The sequence below is a fragment of the Platalea leucorodia genome (assembly GCF_965183815.1).
Source record: "Platalea leucorodia genome assembly, chromosome: 6".
Taxonomy (NCBI): Eukaryota; Metazoa; Chordata; class Aves; order Pelecaniformes; family Threskiornithidae; genus Platalea; species Platalea leucorodia.
Window position 1 is genome coordinate 60826993 of NC_138828.1, and position 21631 is coordinate 60848623.

Below are 21631 nucleotides of genomic sequence, written 5' to 3' on the forward strand. Positions count from 1 at the left end.
TTCCTACCCTCCCCTCCATTTTATACTCTAACACAACGGTCCTACTCTACACCAAAATCTAGCATGAACATACCTCAACAGAGTTATAGAAAAAAAATCCTCTGATTGACTATCATAATGAAATCCACATAACGCTATTTTTGCAAAAGGCCATGAGTAGTATTCTGAGTCAACCTAAGTGTTGAGCAGAAAACTCCAATCTTTCAGTAGCAGTTTACTCCATTAAGCAATTATTTAAATTAATAACTTAAAAAACAAACCCAAGTTCATTCTTATTCTATTTACCAACCCCTTGCAAATAAATAAATGTGGATAAATATTAAAAGTAATTTTGTTTTGCCCTAATTGCCACATTATTTTCTTATACTCTTTTGATACGATACCATTAACTCTCTCAACTTAGTCCAAATGATTCAGCTCTCTCCACTTCCCTGGTATGCCAGAAAGGGAGGATCCTAACAAAAGCCCACCTCTTAGGCTGCTGTCTAAGAAGTCAGCTACCAGCCTCGCCTCTCCTCTCCCCGGCCTTACTTCCTTTCAAACCAACAGTCTACCTTCTTATCCAATTGCTACCCTGGAGTAGCTCAGGAGAAGTACATTGCATCCGCTTAGCTCACTATTGTGCAAGAAACGGGAAAACAGCAAAAAGGCAGGATATATCACTCTACTAGGAAGCAAAGTGCAGGACACTGTCCTGCAGCAAAATGGCAAATTCAGCTTCGAAAATACTGAGGTCTGTAAAATTGTTGGGTTTTTGTTGGTCCACCCCCCCCCCAGTCACAGAGCTACCAAAGCAAGAGGGAATAGTTCTATACTTTGCAAGTATTCCTTCAGACTCACTCCAGCTTAAAAGCCAGAATCAAGTGCACCTCCAGAGCCTGAGCTTGTTATTATTAAGAGAAGCAGAAATGTCAGGTAATTACCACAGTCACAGCTACGAAGTAAACGCACTGCACTGTCAGTTGAGATCAGCAGATCACATTTGCATTCTGAGAGAGAGCTCTTGCTGACCTTCAAAGCACAGAGCAACGCTCATCTGTGAAATAATCAAATGTTTGGCACAGGGCAAGGAGAAGAGAGGGAACAAGCCTGTCTAAAGCACATTGAAGAGCAGTTTTCCTAGATAAGAAAACGTCAATACAAAGAAACGCATTTTCTTAAAACACTCCCACATTCTTTGACCCTCCTATCAATTTCAGTCTTGAAGTTCTTCCACATTTCACATTCTATTTCATCTCACTATATTCACATGTATCTTCTAGAGTTATGCCCATTTTAGTAAAAATATGTGAGATTATTTTTGCATACTAATTTTTTTCATTTACTGATCAATAGACTATGTTACTAATATGTAACTTGTGTTTTAATATATCTAAGGAGCTACAAATATGAATACTGTGTGAATTCTGTAGTACTGGTAATAGACCCACTGCTTTACTTTTTAAATGCATCTGATAAGACTCTAATAAAATATCTTAACAAGAGACTAAACCTGTGCCAGCCTTAAAATTCTGTATTATTACACGTGTTTACATACAAGAACAATACTGAGCGGGACTTTTTTTTCCTGTCAGAACACAAAACATCTCAAATACTAAAAATGTCTTCATTTTGCAAGAGTTAGACCTGGAGCATCACCAAGTTTTAGTAAAACTTTTTTTATTTAAGGTATCTAAAGACCTATTCTTGCTAATGTTCAGCTGTTAAAACATCACTCTACCAAAAAATGTAAGAGACTGTACTTTCACAGCAACTTAAGCCAGTCTAACAGCTGCCAAGGTCCTAGTTTCCTCCTGGTCCTCGTAGAACTAACATGAAGGAGGGGGCAGGATTTTGTGCAAGTGTTCATACAACTGCACAGCAAACATCTGAATTAAAGCAAGAACGTTCTTCCATTTTAACCCAACTCCTTGATTTGATTCACCACAAACATTGCAAGTAAGAGAAGGAGCACAAAAGTGGGAAGAGGAGACCAGGCTGCAGGAGGAATGTGACACTGCTTCTTGGTACTGCCTTAGGACAACTTAAAAGGATTTTGAAACTTCAGATCTAGTGTCTGTCTAAACTATTTCTGACAAAATCATTGCGTCAGTCACAGAGGTGTAACTGACACACACAGCTATGCTGGCATAAGCCCTAAGTGCAGTTATACAATCACTGCTTGTCCCACTAAGGGGTAGTGTGGTTAAGCTGGTAAAGCTATGCCATGAAAGCTGTGTACATAACAGAATACTTACACTCCCGTCCTGGTGTAAGGGCCCCTACACAGTCACAGGGTACATCTAACTACACAAGACATTTACAGTACCTAGGAGCATTAAACATGGGCAGGAGTTCCCCAAACCTAATCCGAGTGCCACTGAGATACTCAACATCAGAATGGGCACAGTGCAAGGGACTCCTGGTCTGGATAACCCTGCTCAGGAAAGCCTAAATGAACAAGCAATTTTGCAGGAACACAAGATGCATTTTCCTTATCTTTTTATGCACAGTTCTGTCTTTGATGCAAAACAAGTGAAAAACCCTGAAGATAAAGTATGCTTTAATAATCAGTTTGAACCATACTTGGAATTAGTCATTCTATAAACACACAAAACTGTTTGATGCAGATTCTGCAGTCAATTCTGTAAGTCTACCCTACTTAGGTTGCCAGTAATTCTACATATAAAGGAATCACAGGATTCAGCTCATTTTAAATCGATTATGCTAATTCACTCACAGTCCCCGAGCTTGAAGACTTGCAGAAATAGCTCAGAACACTTTTTCTGTACTAGCTTCCCACATGGACACCCTTATTCCAAAGTGGAAGGGCTTAACTAAACATCATGAAGGCTCTAAGAGTTTCCAGAAAGGGAGCAAATACAACACAGCTACCATGATTTCCATCTGTATATGCTAACTTATTTCACAATAGCCTCCTGTACTTAAACACATCCTAACACACCAAAAACTTAAAAAGGCCTTCTCACAGTTCACTTTCAGCTAAAAATAAAAAGCGATATATATTTGGCTTGAACTAAACTACCTATTTAAGTAAAACATGGACTAATGCATTTGTGGGTTTGTTTCTTTGTTTTTCCCCTTCATAAAAAAACTGTACAAACATATTTCAGAATCTGAAAGCACGTCACCTTAAACTTTGATTTTCTAAAGTAACTAGACTTAGATAACCATTAGCCTTCCATTTCCCAATGAACCGTTGATCTTACTGACTAATAACAAATAAAAATGAAGAAATAATGAACACAAATTAGTTTCCTGTGTGTCTTGTGACAACAGACAAAGGCAGACAGGATAGCCCCTATTAGCATCCCCAGAGAAGAATGATACACAGTACGAGCTCAGCTCTCTTAGACATAAGCATAGCCAAACTGGAGTTATACCATATGACTGACTGAGTTTTATGGTGTCCAATAAAGCATAAGTGCTGAATGAAGCTTCTTCTGTAGCCAGGGATATTCACATCACTCACCTGTGCGGACACTTTGATGACTAGAAAGGAGCAATCCATGGCCTTAGTACAATTCCGTTACAATATACTAGAATAACAGACACAGATCTGGTCCTCAAACAAGGTTATTTTTGCTGCTCACAGAGGTACTTTATTTATTATGCAGATACTATTTTATGAAATACTCATGGCAAGCACATTCAAGTGCTCCCAATTCAAATATTACAAGTATTAACACTGACACAATCTTAAGGGAAAATGCTAGATAAGTCAGGAGTGCAAAAGTGGACTACATCCCTAGAGTGCCTTACAGAATGCTATTTCTCAAAATTCACACTCTTTGCCATAAAAGAACTAAATTGCTTATTTTCCTTATCTACATTGCAGCAAAGTTTTACCTAGTTTGTCAGAGACAAAAAGATAGTCTGCATATTAATGATCCAGTTCAAACAAAAGCATTTTCTCAATTTAAGACCAGCAGCAATTATTAGTGTAAAAGTGATGAAGTATAGTAATGACAACAATCCTTACTAGGATTATGAAACAAGATAGAAACCGTTTCACAGGTGAATAATTTAAGAACTACACTAAGTACTTGCACTAGTTTAACAAGTTTAATGCAACTGAAAGACCATTAGACAACTCAGGACTGGACTGTTAGCCAGCACTTTCTTGCAGTTTATAGTTACACAAATCTACTATGATAAAACTTTATTTAAACTTTATTTGAAGTTCATACTGAGCAAAGTGAACTAACCTTAGGACTCGTACACTTCTTTCCTATTAAAGCCAAACTCCTGGAAACAAGCACAGAAGAATGAATGGGAGACTGGGAAGGTTAAAGGATTGGGTAATTCCTACTCTCCCTTAGGTCCACGAAGAGTTGTGGTCAGAAGGTACCATCTGGTAGCCGCAGCCTAACCCCTAATCCTAAACTGACTAACCCAGTCCTGTAACCAGCGACTGCTCTCTTTCCTCGGGTTTTTAAGAGATTACCAAAGACAACCAAATGAGCCTGACTCCAGTGGAGACCAAGTTTTTTCTGTTTTCTACTTACTCCCAAAATCTTTACGATTCTGCCAACTGACATGTGGACCATTCACTAGAAATCTGGACTCAACTGGATACATGTTAACATGAAAAAATGCCACTAACTGAACACAGAAACAAGCAATAGATCTTGCCTTCCCTGCACAAATACTCCCACTACCAATACTTGGCCAACTCATAGGTCTGGTCAAATCATCACTAACATTATATGTTAAGTATTTTGAATCACATATTTAAGTAATATTTATAATACTAGTGCTTATTAGTATCTACGTAATACTGATCTTAAAAGTGCAATGGTATATTCATAGAACTTGAAAACCAGCTACATGGTTCAGATAAACAGGCATAAAACTACAAGTAAACTAATAATTCAGAAAGATCACCTTAGAAGTGAGAATAATAAGCAGTTTTCTTAAAACTTCCTAGTAAATGCATTTTGTTCTGAGCCAACTATTCTTTAGTTATGTCGTGGTTTAACCTGGCAGGCAGCTAACCACCACACAGCCATTCGCTCGCTTGCTCCCTCCCAGTGGGATGGGGGAGAGAACTGGAAAAAAGGTAAAACTTGTGGGCTGAGATAAATACAATTTAATAGGACAGAAAAAAAAGGGTAAATAATAATAATAATCATGATAAAAGAATATACAAAACAAGTGATGCACAATGCAATTGCTCACCACCCGCTGACCGGCTTCCAATACAGTCAGCTGTTGGGATCCCCCTGTCACTCCAAAAATACCAATGGGTTCTGCCCCTTTATAGCTCGAGGGCATTAGGGTACACTGCGCATGGGTGTCCACTAGAGCCTTATACTCCTGTGGGGCTGATGTGCCAGGCCATCGAATCCACACAGTCCAGTAAACTGGTTGTCCCTCTCCTCCACCTGGCTGGAGGCAGGGCCCCTCTAGTCCTGGTCATAGTATTCGCTACTCCTTGTAAATACGAATCAGAAGTCCCTTCATTAAGATCAGAAGTGAGATCAGCCCTTCTACTCTGTCTGCGGAACTGCCCACCGGAACCTGGAGCAGCCATTTTCCTGGAAGAACCCCTTCTGTGATTGTTTTTCCTTGTAACTCACATACTCGTGCCTCTAGGGTCAAGGTAAGTTTTCCATCCCACTTCCTCATGTCCTCTCCGTGGTCACGCAGCTAAAAACACAGGGCGGCCCATGGTGTGTATCCACTATATACCCTCTCCTGAGCAGAGGCATGCTTACTCCTAATAGCTGAGATACTGGCCCGTACAGGTGTGGTGTAGGACATATCCTCTGAGTTGCTGGAACTCCCAGGACAGTTTTTCCACAGCTGAGACGCAGGCCCGCAGGGAAGAAGAGAGACTTTCTTTGTTTTGCCAGAGTTGGCCAGCCAATTCATCCACCATTTGTCTCCGTCTTTCCAGGTCATTACTGCCAGTGAGCTGGCATACGACGATGGTGCACTCCATACAAACTTCTGCCACATGGGTTGTGTGCATCTGACTTCATCTGTATCTTTGGATAACTGCTTGTTGTCCAGGTCATCATAAATCACCTCCAGCATGGCTAATTCCCTCAGGTGCTGGATACCTCTCTCCATGGTGGTCCACTTGCCTGGGTGACACATAACATCTTCCTTGAAGGGATACCCTTCCTTCATGCCTGACAGGAGTTGCCTCCAGAGGCTGAGGGCTTGTGCCCCTTTTCCAATCGCTTTGTCAATGCCCCCTTCCCTAGAAAGGGATCCCAGCCGCTTGGCTTCCTTACCCTCTAATTCCAGGCTACTGGCCCCATTATCCCAGCATCAGAGCAGCCAGGTGACAATGTGCTTGCCTGGATGACAGCTGAAATCTTTTTGCATATCTCAGCTCACTCAGGGATAGGGATCAGGTGGTTACCATCTCATAAATGAGTTCTGTCTCTTCTTCCCCCTCTTTCATGATGGCCCTGTTTCAGAGTAGCCTGCCTTGTCCAATCCTTCCTCCTTCCCCTTCTTGGTAGGAGTTTCTTTCCTTGCTGAACAAGTGACTTTCACATCCAGTATTTCTTCTTGTGTACAGGGGTGACTGATACAGGCACGGGTTGGTTCTCTGGTTCAGCTGCAGTGCCTGCTGCTGAGGTTGGAGTAGCCGCAGTGCTTGTCTCTGTTGTCAGATCGAGAGACCTTCTCTTCCCCTTGAGGGTACGGAATAGCATTGAACAGGGCCCCATAGACGTGGGCCAGGCCCGAGCACGTTCCAGTGATTTGTGTCTCTGGAATTTCCAGGGTGACAGCATATTTTTTCCAAGTATTTTACTAGTTTTTCAGGGTTCTGCACTTGTTCAGGGGTGAAGTTCCAAAGCGGTGGAGGTGCCCACCATCCTAGGTACTTGCCCATACTATCCCACACACCCTGCCGCTCATCCAGCCTCGGGGCAGATCTCTGGGTGGTCTTCTTAAATAGTTGTTTAACCTTAAACAAGACCTGAAACACATTCAGGAGACATAGCAATAGGAACATGCTGGTTTGAACATCCCAAGGATATTCAAAATTCTCAAGAGCTACTGTAACTAGCCTGGAAGAGAAGGGGAAGGAGCAGAGCAAAGGGTCCTGCTTTGTCTCCCCCATAAATTGGCTCCCCGAGGAGAAAAGGTAAAGAGTGTAACTATTAATAGTTTCTGAGAGATGGTTCCCGAAGTACGGAGATGACGGCAATGCTGAGTACAAATACCAGATTAGCCTCAGGACCAGTAATTTTATCATATCATAAGCCAGTGCTACCCAGTACAGCAAAATGATAGCCTTAATCCAGGCCCCAGAGATGATCAACAGCACAAGACGGAACACATACAGGAAGTAAGGTGTTACATAGCACGGCTCTGAGAACAAGCACAACAGCTCTGAGAGCAAATAAATCAACACTGCGACCAGTAACTATTAACCTAACAATAAGTGCTTATAACAAATTTGTTTTAACACACTCTGGTCAGTTCTGTCATTATCTCAACCCTTCGAGCCCCACACTGGGCGCCAAAAAGGACTCGTGGTTTAACCCGGCAGGCAGCTAACCACCACACAGCCGTTCGCTCGCTTCCCCCCTGCCCCGTGGGATGGGGGAGAGAATTGAAAAAAAGGTACAACTCGTGGGCTGAGATAAGTACAATTTAATAAGACAGAAAAGAAAGGGTAAATAATAATAATGATAAAAGAATACACAAAACAAATGATACACGATGCAATTGCTCACCACCTGCTGACCAATGCTGAGCCAGTTCCTGAGCAGCAGCCCTGCCCCTCCCCAGCCAACCTCTCCAGTTTTTTGTTCAGCATGACATCATATGGTATGGAATCGCCCTTTGGCCAGTTTGGGTCAGCTGTCCTGGCTGCGTCCCCTCCCAGCTTCTTGTGCTGGCAGGGCTGTATGAGAAGCTGAAGAGTCCTTGACTTAGAGTAAGCACTGCTCAGCAATAACTAAAACATCAGCATGTTATCAACATTATTCTCATCCTAACTCCAAAACACAGCACTCTATCAGCTACTAGGAAGAAAATTAACTCTATCCCAGCTGAAATCAGGACAAGTTACCAAAAAAGTTACTTATGGACAAACTCATTTGAAGGCAAAGATCTACAGATCCATTCTGCATTATTTTCCAGTACAAACTGGAAGATATAACCAAACACACCATAGATGGAATTAAGAAAACCAAAGATGCACAGTGGCATTTCAGCATCCTTTTTATGTAATTATAGGCAACAGGTGTAAACTTTGTCTTGCCTAAAATCATAGGCATGGCTTGAAATACACAGTAGACAAAATTCTTTTTGGCAACATACAAAGGATGTCACAAGCAACTATTTAAAAGTTAATATGATCTTCACATTTCAGAGAAATGCAGCTTAAAGAAGCATTATGGATCTCCTATCTGTTCTACCTTCAGATTTCCACCCCAGAACTTGTTCAACCTAAAAACCCTGACAGCTTTGCATCTACCAGAAAAACCCGGCCTCTGATTTGAAGAGGAAGAGGATTCATTATTGTCTTACAATAGCGGAAACTTCTGAACTAAAAAGAAAAAGTCTACTTTAAAATTCTTCAATTTGTTTACAGGGTAAAGTTTTATGAGGTGTGGCAACAGAGTTGGAGCCTCTGGCTGTATGTTTTCTTTCACAAACAGAAAAAACTAAGTAACTAAAAACCAAACTCATATTAGAAATATAAAATCATGTAGGAAGAGGCACCTGGGTGGCCTCTAGTCCTACCTCCTGCTCAAAGCGGGTCCAATGAGAGCAGGTTCCTCAAGAACTTCTTGAGTTTTGAACACCTCCAAGGACAGAGATTCCACAATCTCACTGGTCAATCTGTTTAAATGTTTGACTACTATCATGGTAATTTTTTTTTTTCCCAGTGTCCAGTCAGAATTTCCCATGTTCCAGCTTGTGTCTGTTGCCTCTCATGCTATCCCTGCGCACTTCTGAGACAAGTCTTGTTCTTCTCCAGAGCCCCTCATGAGGTATTTATGGATGACAGGAAGATGTCCTTTTGAACAGTTCTCTCACCAACATCAGTTCTCTCACCCCCTCACTGCACATCATGTGCTCCAGCCCCTTAACCACCTTGATGGTGTTCTGCTGGGCTCCAGTATACCAAGGTTCTAGCAGCTTCTCACAGAAGCCACCCCTATAGCCCACCCCACTACCAAAACCTTGCCACGCAAACCCAATACCACGTCCTACACCAGAAAGCCCCGAACTGGACACAGTACACCAGATATGGTCTCATAAGCAAGGAACAGAGGTGAAGAATCACTTCTCACAGCCCACATTCTTGCTAATGCAACCCAGTACATGGTTGGGCTTCTTTGCCACAAAAGCACTGCTGAATCATGTTCAACTTGCTCTCCACTACACTAGGTCATGCAGGTCTTTTTCTTTGTTTCCAGTCAGTCTCCAGTCTGTATGTACTGATGCATGGCATTATTTCCTCCCAAATACAGGACTTGGTACCTATCTCTGTTGAGCTTCGAAAGGTTCCTGTCAGCCCATTCATTTCTCCAGCCTACTAAAATCACTTTGCATAGCAGCCCTGAGCTCCAATGCACTGACATCCACCACCACTTTTTCATCATATGCAAGCCTTCTGAGAGGCTGAATAGAGACTTGCACCAATATAACAATGCCAGTTTAAAGTTCTCATCTTTACACCATTTAATTAACTAGGCACACTCTAGCTTTATTCACACAAACAGTCCCACTGCATTCACTAAACCTCTACTGACTTCAACGAGGCTATTCTCACAAATCAAAAGTTAAGCATATGTATTAGCAGAAAATGGACACTGTTTAAAAAAAATCTGTTGCTGATTCAGGAGCCATGATAGAAGACATCTTATTCTTATATACCTGCAGTGGTTCTGATAAATGGGAAGAAAAACAAGCAACCACAATTTCCAACAGGCCCTTTCCAACACTAAAGCACAACTACTCCTAAAAGCTTCCATCTTAGTGAATTCAACTTCCAGCACCCAAGACTGCCCAAATATAAACAAACCAAAGTAATGAAGTTTTTCTGAGCCTGAAGATTAAATGCTTATGGTTTTTCCAAATAGCAAGAAAATTTCAGAGATGCCACTTCGCATCTTACTATGAACTGACACAAATCACAAGACCACTAAAGGCAGTGATAAAAGCAAACACCAGAGCTACTCACTAGAACTCTAAAAGCCTAAGAAGGGACATGGTATGGGAGATTACCATTACCTTTCCCTTCTCCCTTTCTCCTGTAAATAACAAAAACACATAGCGGACTCCAAAACAAATACCCACTTCCTTCTTGGAAATGAAGTACTTCAAATTTTGCCATTAGCCTACTGTCTCTGCTTGAATGCTATTTTGGATTCAAGCAAGTTACAAATTTTAACTGCTACTTCAGATATCTGCTCATGCAGCTATTCGTATTCTGTAACTGAGCTGAGTTTAATTTATTCTCAGCTCTATCTGGGTTTACCTCCCATGCAGATAAACCCCTGCCTCTTGATATTTGTAAGAGAAGAACATTTTGTGGTAGAGATATCAGCAACTCTCTTCTTGCTAGGAGGAAGCTATGTTTCCCAATGTGTTACCTTCAGTACCAGCGTAGTGGTTTCACTGTAAGGTATCTATTAGCCTCTGACGTACAGATGGCCAGAAAACACCTTACATTTCTACATGATAAAAGGAACTGGGTGGCAAATTAAACATCGAATCCTTCAACGCTAGTATAACATAATTTCTTTACAGTGTAACACCAATGCTCTATTGAAATAGGAAAACAAGTCACACGTCGTTTAACGTACCTGATGAACTACAACCACTTCTCAGCATCACTCTTTAAGTGACCACAAGATTTTTCAACATGTTTCTATTCATTGTTAAATGCCAGACAGATTCTTCCTCTCGTAAGATAGCTGCTTATAAACAGAAAGCAGGTAAGGATTTGGCTACCTACTGCAGGATTCCAGTAACTCTATTCTGAAATAATACCAGCTAAACTTCGCCAAAGCCTTCTCCCACTTATCAAAAGTGGGATACTGTTCTCCCCCCACCTATTTATTGGTTTCTCCATCATGCTGCAGCCTCACACTTCTGTCCAAAATATGTTTCACGTCTCTAGAATTTCAGCCCATAAAACCCAACAAGATAACAGACTAATGAAATGATGGAACAAGAAAAGAGATAAAGTTGAGCGACTGATGCCTTGCCTAGACTAGGATTTGGAGTGTGATATGATTTAATGTACTGCTTACTAATTTTAGAATTTTAATACAAGCATAGTACAGTACCCTTAATACATATTTAACCAGTCAAGTTACTACCTAGACTAACTTAACAGCTTCATCTTTGTTAAAGATGCAGTACCTCGTCTACCTTTGAATTTTAAAGCTCTTTCTACACACACAAGTAAAAAGTTTTATTTAAATCATACTTTGGAGAGCACCCTTGACAAAGAAATCGTTGTTAGTTTCATCTATTTAATTCAAATATTAAAGAGATGCAAAGTTACAAGGATCTCTCTTCAATACACAATATCCCATTTCTTAAGTTAATGTGTAGGGCTTATAATAAAACTAGAAATAATAAAGCAAGCAGAGCAAAAATGCTTCTGCTGCTCAAGTGTGAAAAGACTTCAAATGTTTTTTTCAAAATACACAAGAAGCCCCAGACTCAACTTAAAAAAATTAAAAATCCTTCGTTGCTTATCTGTAAACCAGAGAGCAAGATAGTCTAAAATTCACATTCTAGTGACTTCCCAGAAATGCTATTTAAGTCAGAGAAACAGAAAGCACTAAGTAATATTAAAAGTATATTTAGTCATATGAATAGCAAGGATCCCTAGCATCCTTGTCCAAGGATCCATAGATCCTTCACCGTGGCAAGGATAAACACACTTTTCAGAACTCTTTCTTCAGGGATATTTAGAAGTGAGATGTGGTGCTTCCAATACATACTTCAACTGCAGAAGGAACTAATTGCCACCCAGCTGCTCCCTTTTAAAAACATTTCTGGTTCCACCACTCTATTTCAGCCCAAAGGTGAGTACTAGAAGAAGACAGAGAACAAACTTCCTATGTACTTTTTCCAAGTGTGCCTGCCTCCTCCCCCAGGCACTGGTGTTCATACTGCATCTGCCAGGAAACAGGGGGGCTGCTCTTCATGTTCAGGTGTAGCTCAAAGCATCAAATCAAGAATAATTTAAATGCAAATAATGTGAGCCACCTTGCCCCCAGAGGGGGACTTAAAACTTCTAAATAAGAAATTTAGCATCACCATTCATGAAAAAAGTTGTGGGTTTTTTTTTTTTAAAGAAACAAGGTTTAATAATCATTTTAGTACACAAATCACATACAAAACATTTTTTCCCCTCTGTGACTTGTAGTATTTAGCTATACCTCCATTCACCATCTCACTCCATATGTTTTCATGCTCAGTGGTACTGACATCATAGTTTGACTGCCTCTGAATGCACAAACATTCACAGAAAACTTTGCTTGCAACTTAGACAACCATTAAGTAATGCTGAAATTTTGCATTCAAGACAGGGGAGTTAGTATATTCTGTAAACAGCAATTTTATGAATACTGCTATATCAGTGTAACACGCATACGTAGCTTGCTAATGGCAGGAAAAAGAAGAAATATCAAACCCTTCTGTACTGTAATTTTAAAATTCCATAATTTTCGTTTCATAAGAATTGTGGTCTTATTTCTGGGAAGCTCTAGGCAGCTTAAAGGCTATTTCATAATATTATTTATTTCCAATGTTCTGTACTGAGCCCTTCAATGCACAGACTAAAACAGGAATAGTGAAAAATGTGCTCACTAGATCCAACCTTTACAGGAAGAAAATTTAGCATGGATCTCCCCCAAAACCTATGTAAGTTTAGGTTTCTTTTTCCTATGTAAAGCAAAGGGAAAGGGTCTTGAAGCCTTTAGACAGCACTTTCAAATAAAGACTTCTTTGTTCCCACAATATCAGCTGGTTATATGAGGTACAAGGTCTAGATTTTCTAGCTTTGATATAAAGATATCCACCTAGAAATTTCTCTTAGTTTACATGCAATTCTCTATTTGCTGATGAAATCAGCCTGGGCTCTGAAGGCAGCTGTAAAACAAGGCTGTAAAACATTTTTCTAGGGGCTAGTTCAAGCTGCATAGCAACACTTAAATTAAAAGAACATCAACTACTGCTACCCTAAACACGTTTTCCTTAAGTCATTAGTATCTTTCAAAAATTATCCTCTTGATTTTTCCTCCGTGAATATGTCCAGATTTCTCAAACACCAGCTTTAAGAGTTACATACTCACATTAATATTTCACAAGCATCTAACCTGCAACATCATCCCAAGTAGGACGACAATGACGACACAACCATTAAAACCTATCTGGCTGACGTCCACCAACTCAGAGAGAGAGAGACAGCAAAAGCTGTACGGATGCAACCCTGCAAACGCTGCTATGTATTCCCCCACACTGATCAGAACTTCTCTAATGTGCCCCGAAAGTAGTCAGCTTCTCTTACGGGCCACCACATACCTCAGAACATACTGTTCAGGAAAAGAGATAACGTGATTGAAATGAGCGAGGCTTTAAAAGCATCCACCTGAAGGTGAGTAAGCCTGCGGTGGGATAAAGGGAGTTCTGTATTAAAGTAACCTAAATAAATAGGGATTTACTTGCAGCACTTTAAAAAAAAAACAGGTTAGGACCATACCCTGCGGCCTCCGGCGGGGGCTGACCAGGGGGGACGTGTGAGGCCCGGCTCCCCCCACCTCGGCCTCCCCGACTCCCTCCATCGCCTGCCGGCCCGCAGGCAGCAGCCTCTCCCGGCGGAGCGGCGCGTGGGCCTGCCCGCGCGCGGGCGGCGGCACCCAGGCGCGTGCGGGGGGACGCGGGCCGGGGGCGCCCCGCGCCGGGCAGGCCCCGCCCCGCCGCCTCCGGCCTGGCAGCGCGCTCCCGGGCATCGGCCGCGGGGACCCTGGCCGGGGGCCGGCCTGCCCGCCCGGCCTCCCCGGGCCGCGCCCCCCGCCGCTGCCGCCGCCGCCGCCACACTTCCTGCGCCCGGCCCGCCGGCCCCGCTCCCCCTTCGGGCCGCCGGCGGCTCCCGCTGGGGGAGGGGCTCCGCGGCCCCCTCCTCCCCCCTCCCGGCGGCTGGCGGGTCCCGTCTCCCCGGGAATCGCCATTCCCCTCCCCGAGGCCGTGGGACGGGCCCACCCCCAGCGCGGGGAGGTGGGGCCGAGGGGGAAGCGGGGTCCCCGCGCAGGCCGGCGGGGCGCCCGCAGCTTCCCCCGCTGCCCGCACTCACAGACAGACACAGACACACACACGGGGAAGGGTGGCGGCGGCGCGCCGGCGGGAGGGGGGAGCGGCTCTGACCTCCTCGCTCTTCAGCACCTCCTTGAACTCCCGCTTGATCCTCTGCACCGCGATGTTGGCCATCTCCGCAGCGGGCACCCACTCGCCGCCGCCTCCGAGCCGGGCCCAGCGAGCTCCGCCGCCGCTCCCGCTGGATAACTCCCGGCCCCACCAAAATGGCGCCCGCGCCGAGCATGCGCGCTAGGGCAGCCGGCTCTGCCGCCGCCGCTCAGGAGGGGCCGCCGTGTGCGCGGAGCGGAGCGGGCACCGGGGCTCCCCGACGGTGGGGGCCGAGCGCTGGCCGGCGGGGGCGGCGGCGGCATGCGCGCCCGGCCTCCTCCTTTCCGCTGCCCCCGAGGGAAGGATGCCACCGCCTCCTCAGGAGGCGCGGGCGTTTCGCCCCGGGAGACGCCTGCCTGCCGCCGCTGGCCGTGTCACGGGCCGGGCGGGCTCCCGGCGGCGCCTGGCGAGACCGTGAGGAGAAACCTGTGCAGGCAGGGCCCTGCCGCGGGCGGGCCCCGGGGCAGCGTTAGGGCGGTTGTGTTGCCATGGCTCCCGCCGCGGGCAGCGCGGCCCTCCCGGCCTCCCCGGCCCGGCCTTGTGCCCGCAGCGCGCCGCAGCGGGGAGCCCCGAGGCAGCGGCCCGGGGAAGGGGGTGCAGGGGTGCCCTCGGGAGGGCTGAGCCGGCGGCTGGGCTGGGCTGGGCCGGGGGGGTCCGAGGCAGCAGGGGAGAAGTCTGAGGCGTCCCTGAGGAAACAGCCGGCTCACGGAGCCGCTGACGTGTCTTCTGGTGAAGCCCCGAGCAGAAGTAACCGGGGGGGGGCGGGGGGGGTTCACAGGGCTTGAGAATCTGCTCAACCTGCCCATACAGCAGCTCCCATCTATTTTTTTCCCCCTTATGCTCGCTGGAGAGAACTGCAGTTCCTTACGCATCTCTGTCCTGGCCCAGCTCCCTGCCCGCTTCCCACCCTCGCCCTTCCCTTGGAGACGCTGCTGCCTCCTCACAAGGGACCAGGGGGACTCGCAGGCCCAGCAGCAGGCAACTCTGAGGAGGCAGCGTAAGGAACTGTTTCTTTTTATGGATTCTGCTACAAGATTTTAAAAGTGGAGTGAAAGGTGAACATCAGTCCTGTCCAATGGACTGTTACGTTTTATTGCAGAAGCAAACGCGGCAAGCCACAGATGTTGCTCTGTCTGGAAAACTGAAATGGGGTACCAGTAACCATCCCTGCTAGCCTGAGGTACACAAAATACGGTACGGTATGGAAGAGCATAGATAGATTTTCAGAGGGGAACATGACATTGCATTTACAACTGTTGTTTATTCAGGAACTGGAGGCTTTCAAGACATTAAGGTCTAAAGAAAGATTTTATAGTGCCTCCTCTTAATGGTGCAGTGCAGGACAATGTACAGCATAGACATTTATCTCAACAAATGTCTACTTCTGGTATGGCTGCCATCTGCAAGTGCTGTTTATTTATCTCCATTAGTATACACAGCATTTTGACTATTATATACACAATAAAAAAAGTATAGGCCCAACTGGTAAAAAAAAATCTGGCAACTATATACAGATGCATATAGTCCTTTTTCTGTGTATGTTTACTTTTCCCCTGTGGTTTGACTGGAAAAAGTCCATTTTCCTGCAAGAATGTTGTACCATGTGCATCTGTTCATCGAATTAGGTCTTCTTCAGACCAAAACTTGTTTTTACTGCACTACACAATGCAGTTTTTCAGCTGAAGTTTTCAGTACCTTTTTGAGAAGGACCATTTTGCATTAGGCCTGATTTCTTTTTAATGAGTTCTAGTGTAATCTCGGGCCTTCATGTTCAGAATAATTTAGACATCTAAGTTCCACTGATGTGTCTTAAGTTCCTTTTGAGGAGGTAGGCTGTGGCTTCTCTGTGCCTCCTCTATGCTTTAGGCTCTCCCCTGTAAAATAAGGGTAATAACTCTTCCCTGCCTCTTAGAGCTCATAGATGAAAGTTAGGTTTATGGTGTGCTGAGCTCCTATTGACTACTATAGACAAAAATTATGAAGGTAGTACATAAAATCTCCGGGTTAAATGCCTCATGTCTTTTCAGACAGCTCATAGAAAGAAGCCAAGCTTCTAATATTCAGATTTTGCTCTGAATGGAGTGGAAAACATGACCTTTATCAAGTGTCAGAATCCTTTGTCTTCCTGTGAGTATGCTTGTATGTTACAGGTAGCAGGCATCCAGTAACAGCCACAGTAAAAGGCAATGATTTTGCCTGGTTTGTATCTAGGTTCATTTTCCTGTGCTCATTTGGATTACAAATGTCAGTCTGTTACTGCAAAAAGCAAATCAAATTAATATGAATTACTGTATCTCTTTTCCTTAGTATACCCCATTCCTTTCCCTTGTCCTTAAATAGGTGTCTTTCACTTACCTCACAGCTGTTTCATATTCACCATATACTCTGTTAATTTTCGCTTTGGTAAAAGATAGATATAGAAAGGCTTTTTGGGGGGTAGAACAGAGTAGTGGTGAGTTTTGCCAGGATTAAAATACTGCATAAAAATCAGTACCTTATGTAATCAGCACACTGGGCTTATCATTGTATACCTCCTATACTGTTTTACGCTTTACTGTAGTTCACTATTTTATAGAAGACTCTACAGGGTTTTAGGCCAGAACAGGAAGATAGACTAGCAGTCTTTGAATAGGTGTTTTTGTTTTGGTTTGGTTTAGGGTTTGTTTGGGTTTTTTTTGGTGAAATAAGAAAATGCTTAGAAAAAATTAGAACATAGCCTCTTTCTGTGATTTCAGTGACTTCTCTGTCTGACTTCATAATATATTCTATAGTATGTTGATAATACAGCCCTGTGCCTATCCTCTGAATTAAGTTGTCATTAGTCTTTCACCCTTAGAAAAATCCATACACAAAATGTAAAAGTGTAGTCCGTTGAAGATAGTCAGCTTACTTTTTGAATTACAACATTTTGGCGTTTATCTGATTTCAGGAGATAGTTCTTTCATTGATCCCATCATCAATTTAGCCTTATACCAAACAGTTCTTACAATAGCAGCTTTCACAAACTGGCTGCAAATTGGTCTATACTTTTGCTCGTTGGTGGTGATCATAACTAAGAGGGTGCTGCTCGTAACTAATAGAGTGGGATAAACAATTCTGGATATCCACTCATTGTGTAGTATGTTTGGCATATTGCTTTGAAATACTTCTGGAAGTGGGAGTAGGAAATATGGTGTATTAAATGAAGTTCAAACTATGTAAGATTACTGTGGGGGGAAAGTTTATGGGATCAGTGCCTATAAAGTAAGATGAGTGGTTGTAGGACCTCGGCCCAAGCTCTCAATATGGAAAGGCTGCCAATATTCATTAGCCAATGCTAGGACAACCAAACATCCTAAACACTATATTATTTCCCATGTAATACAGGAAGTATTATCTATCCCTACAACTTATCTATAGGAAAACAATTCCCCGCATTTTAATGGAAAAGTGGCTGTTGTTCATGCACAAATTGTGCGTGTTGGAGCCACTTGCTGTACATACAGTGCAGTCACCATGTGCATGGTTCATCTGTCTGGGACTATGGATGCCCCCCAACCCCGGTATACTGCCTGGGGACTCCAAGATGCTTATGACAGCACTAAGTATGATTAAATTTCTTTTCTTCAAGTTAAGATTCTTGGTGATCTTTTTCTCATTTCCATACACTCCTAATTTTATTCTGTTCATATCAATAGGATATTTTTCTATCAGAATTACTCAGAGAGAATTTGGAATTATTGCAATTGTTTCCTGTGATTGGAAGAAAATGTCATTTTTGAAACTATAACTTTCCAGCATGCAACATTCTGTTCCTCTTTTGCTGCTTTGTGTCTTGCAGAACAAGACTTCCCCCCTCCTCATCTTGGCCTCTTTAGTTTAGAAAAATCAAAAATGCCAGGCTTGGTCTTCTCTCATTATTGCTGGAGGATTTCTTATTGGAGAGGTGAGCTTTCTCAAGAGCTCTGTACGTTGATTTCAAACACAGTAGAAACAGGGGTTGAACCTGTAGCATATTTTTAATTCTTATTTTGTTTATTTCATGAGGCATCCATACGAGGATTAACTTCACAGGCTGTATTAGATATAGATGGTATGCACCTTGCATTTAAATCTTCATATGCTTATTTATAATAATGCTTTATTTAAAAAAAATCAGCAACAAATAATATTCATAAAACTAGGTTATTTTTAAATTTAACCCTAATTTTCCACCAAACTTACACTTACAGCTCTCTTTCTGTCATCCCAGCTTTTAACAGAGAGGCCTGCATGCCAGAAGTTGTCTTTTTTATCTGCGTATCATTTAGCACATTTCAGAGACTATGAACATAAATTTAGCCTGCACGTTTATTGTCTGTCATATTGTGTTCCTGTTGTGGCAGCGTCTAGATGACTCAACTCATGCCGAAGATCAGCTTTATCATAAAAATAACTAACTGGTTGTGCAAGTTGACCGAGTTTTAAGCTGTCATCTTAACTTTCCTGTTCCTCCTATCCGTGTCCACGTCCGGTTGTGTGGACAGGTGTAAGAGTGCCCTCTCCCGGGTGGAACAGGGCAGATTGGCTTGCTCGTGTCCGACGGATCCCTCTGTTGGGGAGCTCTTTGCCTGACAAAGAGCTTCATGGCACTGCTACTGCCTTCTCCAATCTTTCCTGTAAAGGTGCTGGGGAAGAACTTGTAGGAGTTCGGCAGGCAGAAATGCTTAAAACAGTAGAGTAGAAATTGTTTGGTGTTCCCAGTACAGAGAGGCGGTATTCACTCATGATGTCAGCACTTTCCAAATTGTATTTTTAATGTCATTAGCAGCTTAAATATATATGCTTAAAAAGGCAGTAAGTGTACTAACTAAACATCAGAGTAATCTGAAGTCATTCAGTCTGAATTCATATGATGCAATTCATTTGACTTAGTGGAGTTAGGTCGGAAATTAATTCAGCTATTGATTTTACATCAATCAATCTATGGCTTAAACAAGATTTAGCAAAGTTTTCATTAAATAATGCATGTGCAGCAATTTTTGGTAGTTTAATAATAACACCCTGTTGTTCTTCACTTGTTAAGGGCTTTTATTAGAAACTGACAGGACGCTCTGGACTTTTCATTAATTTGGTCACCTAGCAATATCTGCTAAATTAATGTTACATCTGAACCTGATGTTTTAGGTTGGAAAACCTAGACACAAACAGCCCCAATGCTTTTAAGTTTGTTAGCAAAATTATGGCTTTTTTTTAAACTTCTGCTTCTTTGTGGAGGAGTGATTTTCAGCTGGTGGTAGATACATCTTGGGATCTAAGGGCCGTTTCTTGTGGGTTCATGAAAGGCAAAAAAAAAAAAAGAAGAAGAAAAAAAAAGCGGGTTCAGCTATGAGGCAGTTCTTGTAATTCTGCAGGAGGTCCCAAGTTTATTAATATTCTTAATGAGCGGGCATCTACCTTGAAAAATTTGGCTTCAGCAGACGGGCAAGTTGACCACAGGGAACTAAAAGCATTTCTTATAAAAAGGTGTAAAGCTATACTCCTTTCTTCCTATTACAAAAAGAAGATAGCAATCTTTTTGAGGGTCCTTTCAAAATGGAAGCAAGCTGGGAATACAGAAATAGATTTCACAACTTAACATGGCTATTATTATTAGTTTTATGAGTATTAGAGTTATAAGGGAAGAGAGGATTTGGCCAATAATGTAAAGCATACAGCCACCATGCTACGTTGCTGGTATTTCGTTTTCCATTCAGAAACATTTTCTACCTTGAGTGAAGTATTTGTACCATTTTAAGCATTTTGTATTACCATCTATTAATGTAATAACTTATAATACATTATCAAATCTATGTAACTCTATTTAATTAGATATGGCAGTCTTCCTTTCATAGACAGGTACAAAAGGGACTTAAAGCTGCTTTAAAAGGGCAGCTGGACAGCTTTTCCTGGCCAGCTGGATATCATCCTCTCCTCATGTCCTTAGGATTTGTGACTGAGTAACAATCCCTGCTGTTTAAATAACTATAGGGGCTGAAATCAGATTCAGGCTGATGCTCAGAAAAGCTCCATTTCATAAATGTCATCAAGACTGAAGTATATAGGACCTTGAAGGTGGACACTTAAATTTGTTGTTCAGTGCAGTGGTAGCCAGGGAAGTACCTGAATCCAGCGAGTAAGTAAGAGAAGAAGATAAAATGGCATTAATATTTTGGATTGATGGCCTGAGGGTGGACTTAGGGTCTCTCATTAGGAGAGCTGAGTTTAGAATTAGAACTGGAACAGCAAATTATTGTGAAGCATTAAAAATTGAATGAATATGGGAATCCAGAATAAATACAAAATAAAAACACTTTCTGTTAAAGTAAATTAAGTAAATGCAGTCACAGCCTAATTGCACAGCATTGGTAGTGGTCTTTAACTGCCAAAATATTTTCATATTCTTGAAAGTGTAGTTAAGCTAACTGCTGGAAAGCTCATTGTATACAAAGTGGTCCAACTGACAGCATGTAGATATAATTTGGGTCTCAAAGATGCTTCCACCTGGCTTCCTCCCTTTTCGTTTGAGGAGACAGACAACACTTATTCAGGGAGTGTATGTTGCAAACTGTCCTCCTACATCACTGCCTTGTCTTCTCAGGAGAAAAGGATGTGAGTGGACACCTTTTCCTCTTCTTGTTTGTAACCTGAGATGTAGAGCCATCAATGCAGGCTTGCAAAGAGGTATACGCAAAATGGAGATCAAACTCCTGCAGGCGATAGTGTTACACATGTGGTCCCAACTCAAAAAGGTTTCCAGCTATAAGAGAATATGGATTAAAGATGTATGAATAACCACAATATAATACAAGAATATATGCAGTAAAATCAGAAATCTACTAGAAGCCAAACCACAGAGAGAGCATGCTCCAGTATACTTTGCATCATCAATTGTTACGAATCCCTTCAGTGGTCTCTCTGTTTTGTAAAGGACAAGACTTTTTAGGGATCCTGAAAGGTAAGAAAATATCATTCCTTTTAATAAAAAAGAAATCTGGAGCTCTTGCATTCAGCTGTTATTGCTTGATCTAGCAATTTCAGGATTCTGAGGCTTTTTTAAAATTCTAACTAGAATTTTAACTTATTTCTAATGACGGCCATCTTGCTAAACTACAGTATAATCTGTCATGACGGGCACCAAATCTATAACTGATGGAAGTCTTTTGGAACTGTCTACAATAAAAATTTACAAAATAGTGAAGTTTGTCAGAGATCATCCAAAAAG

At 42.6% G+C, this 21631-nt stretch overlaps 1 protein-coding gene across 3 annotated transcripts in view; it reads right to left on the bottom strand.

Moving 5' to 3' along the window:
* UBE2K (ubiquitin conjugating enzyme E2 K) overlaps positions 1-14565 on the bottom strand; it is a 48702-nt gene extending 34137 nt beyond the window's left edge. Inside the window, exon 1 of one of the 3 annotated variants that reach the window (XM_082316001.1) lies at positions 14371-14565. In XM_082316001.1, the coding sequence (XP_082172127.1) occupies positions 14371-14545 (175 nt within the window). In that variant the 5' untranslated portion in view covers positions 14546-14565. The remainder of the gene's footprint in view (positions 1-14370) is intronic. The other 2 variants (XM_082316002.1, XM_082316003.1) reach the window with 2 other exon arrangements.
* Positions 14566-21631: the final 7066 nt, after the last annotated feature.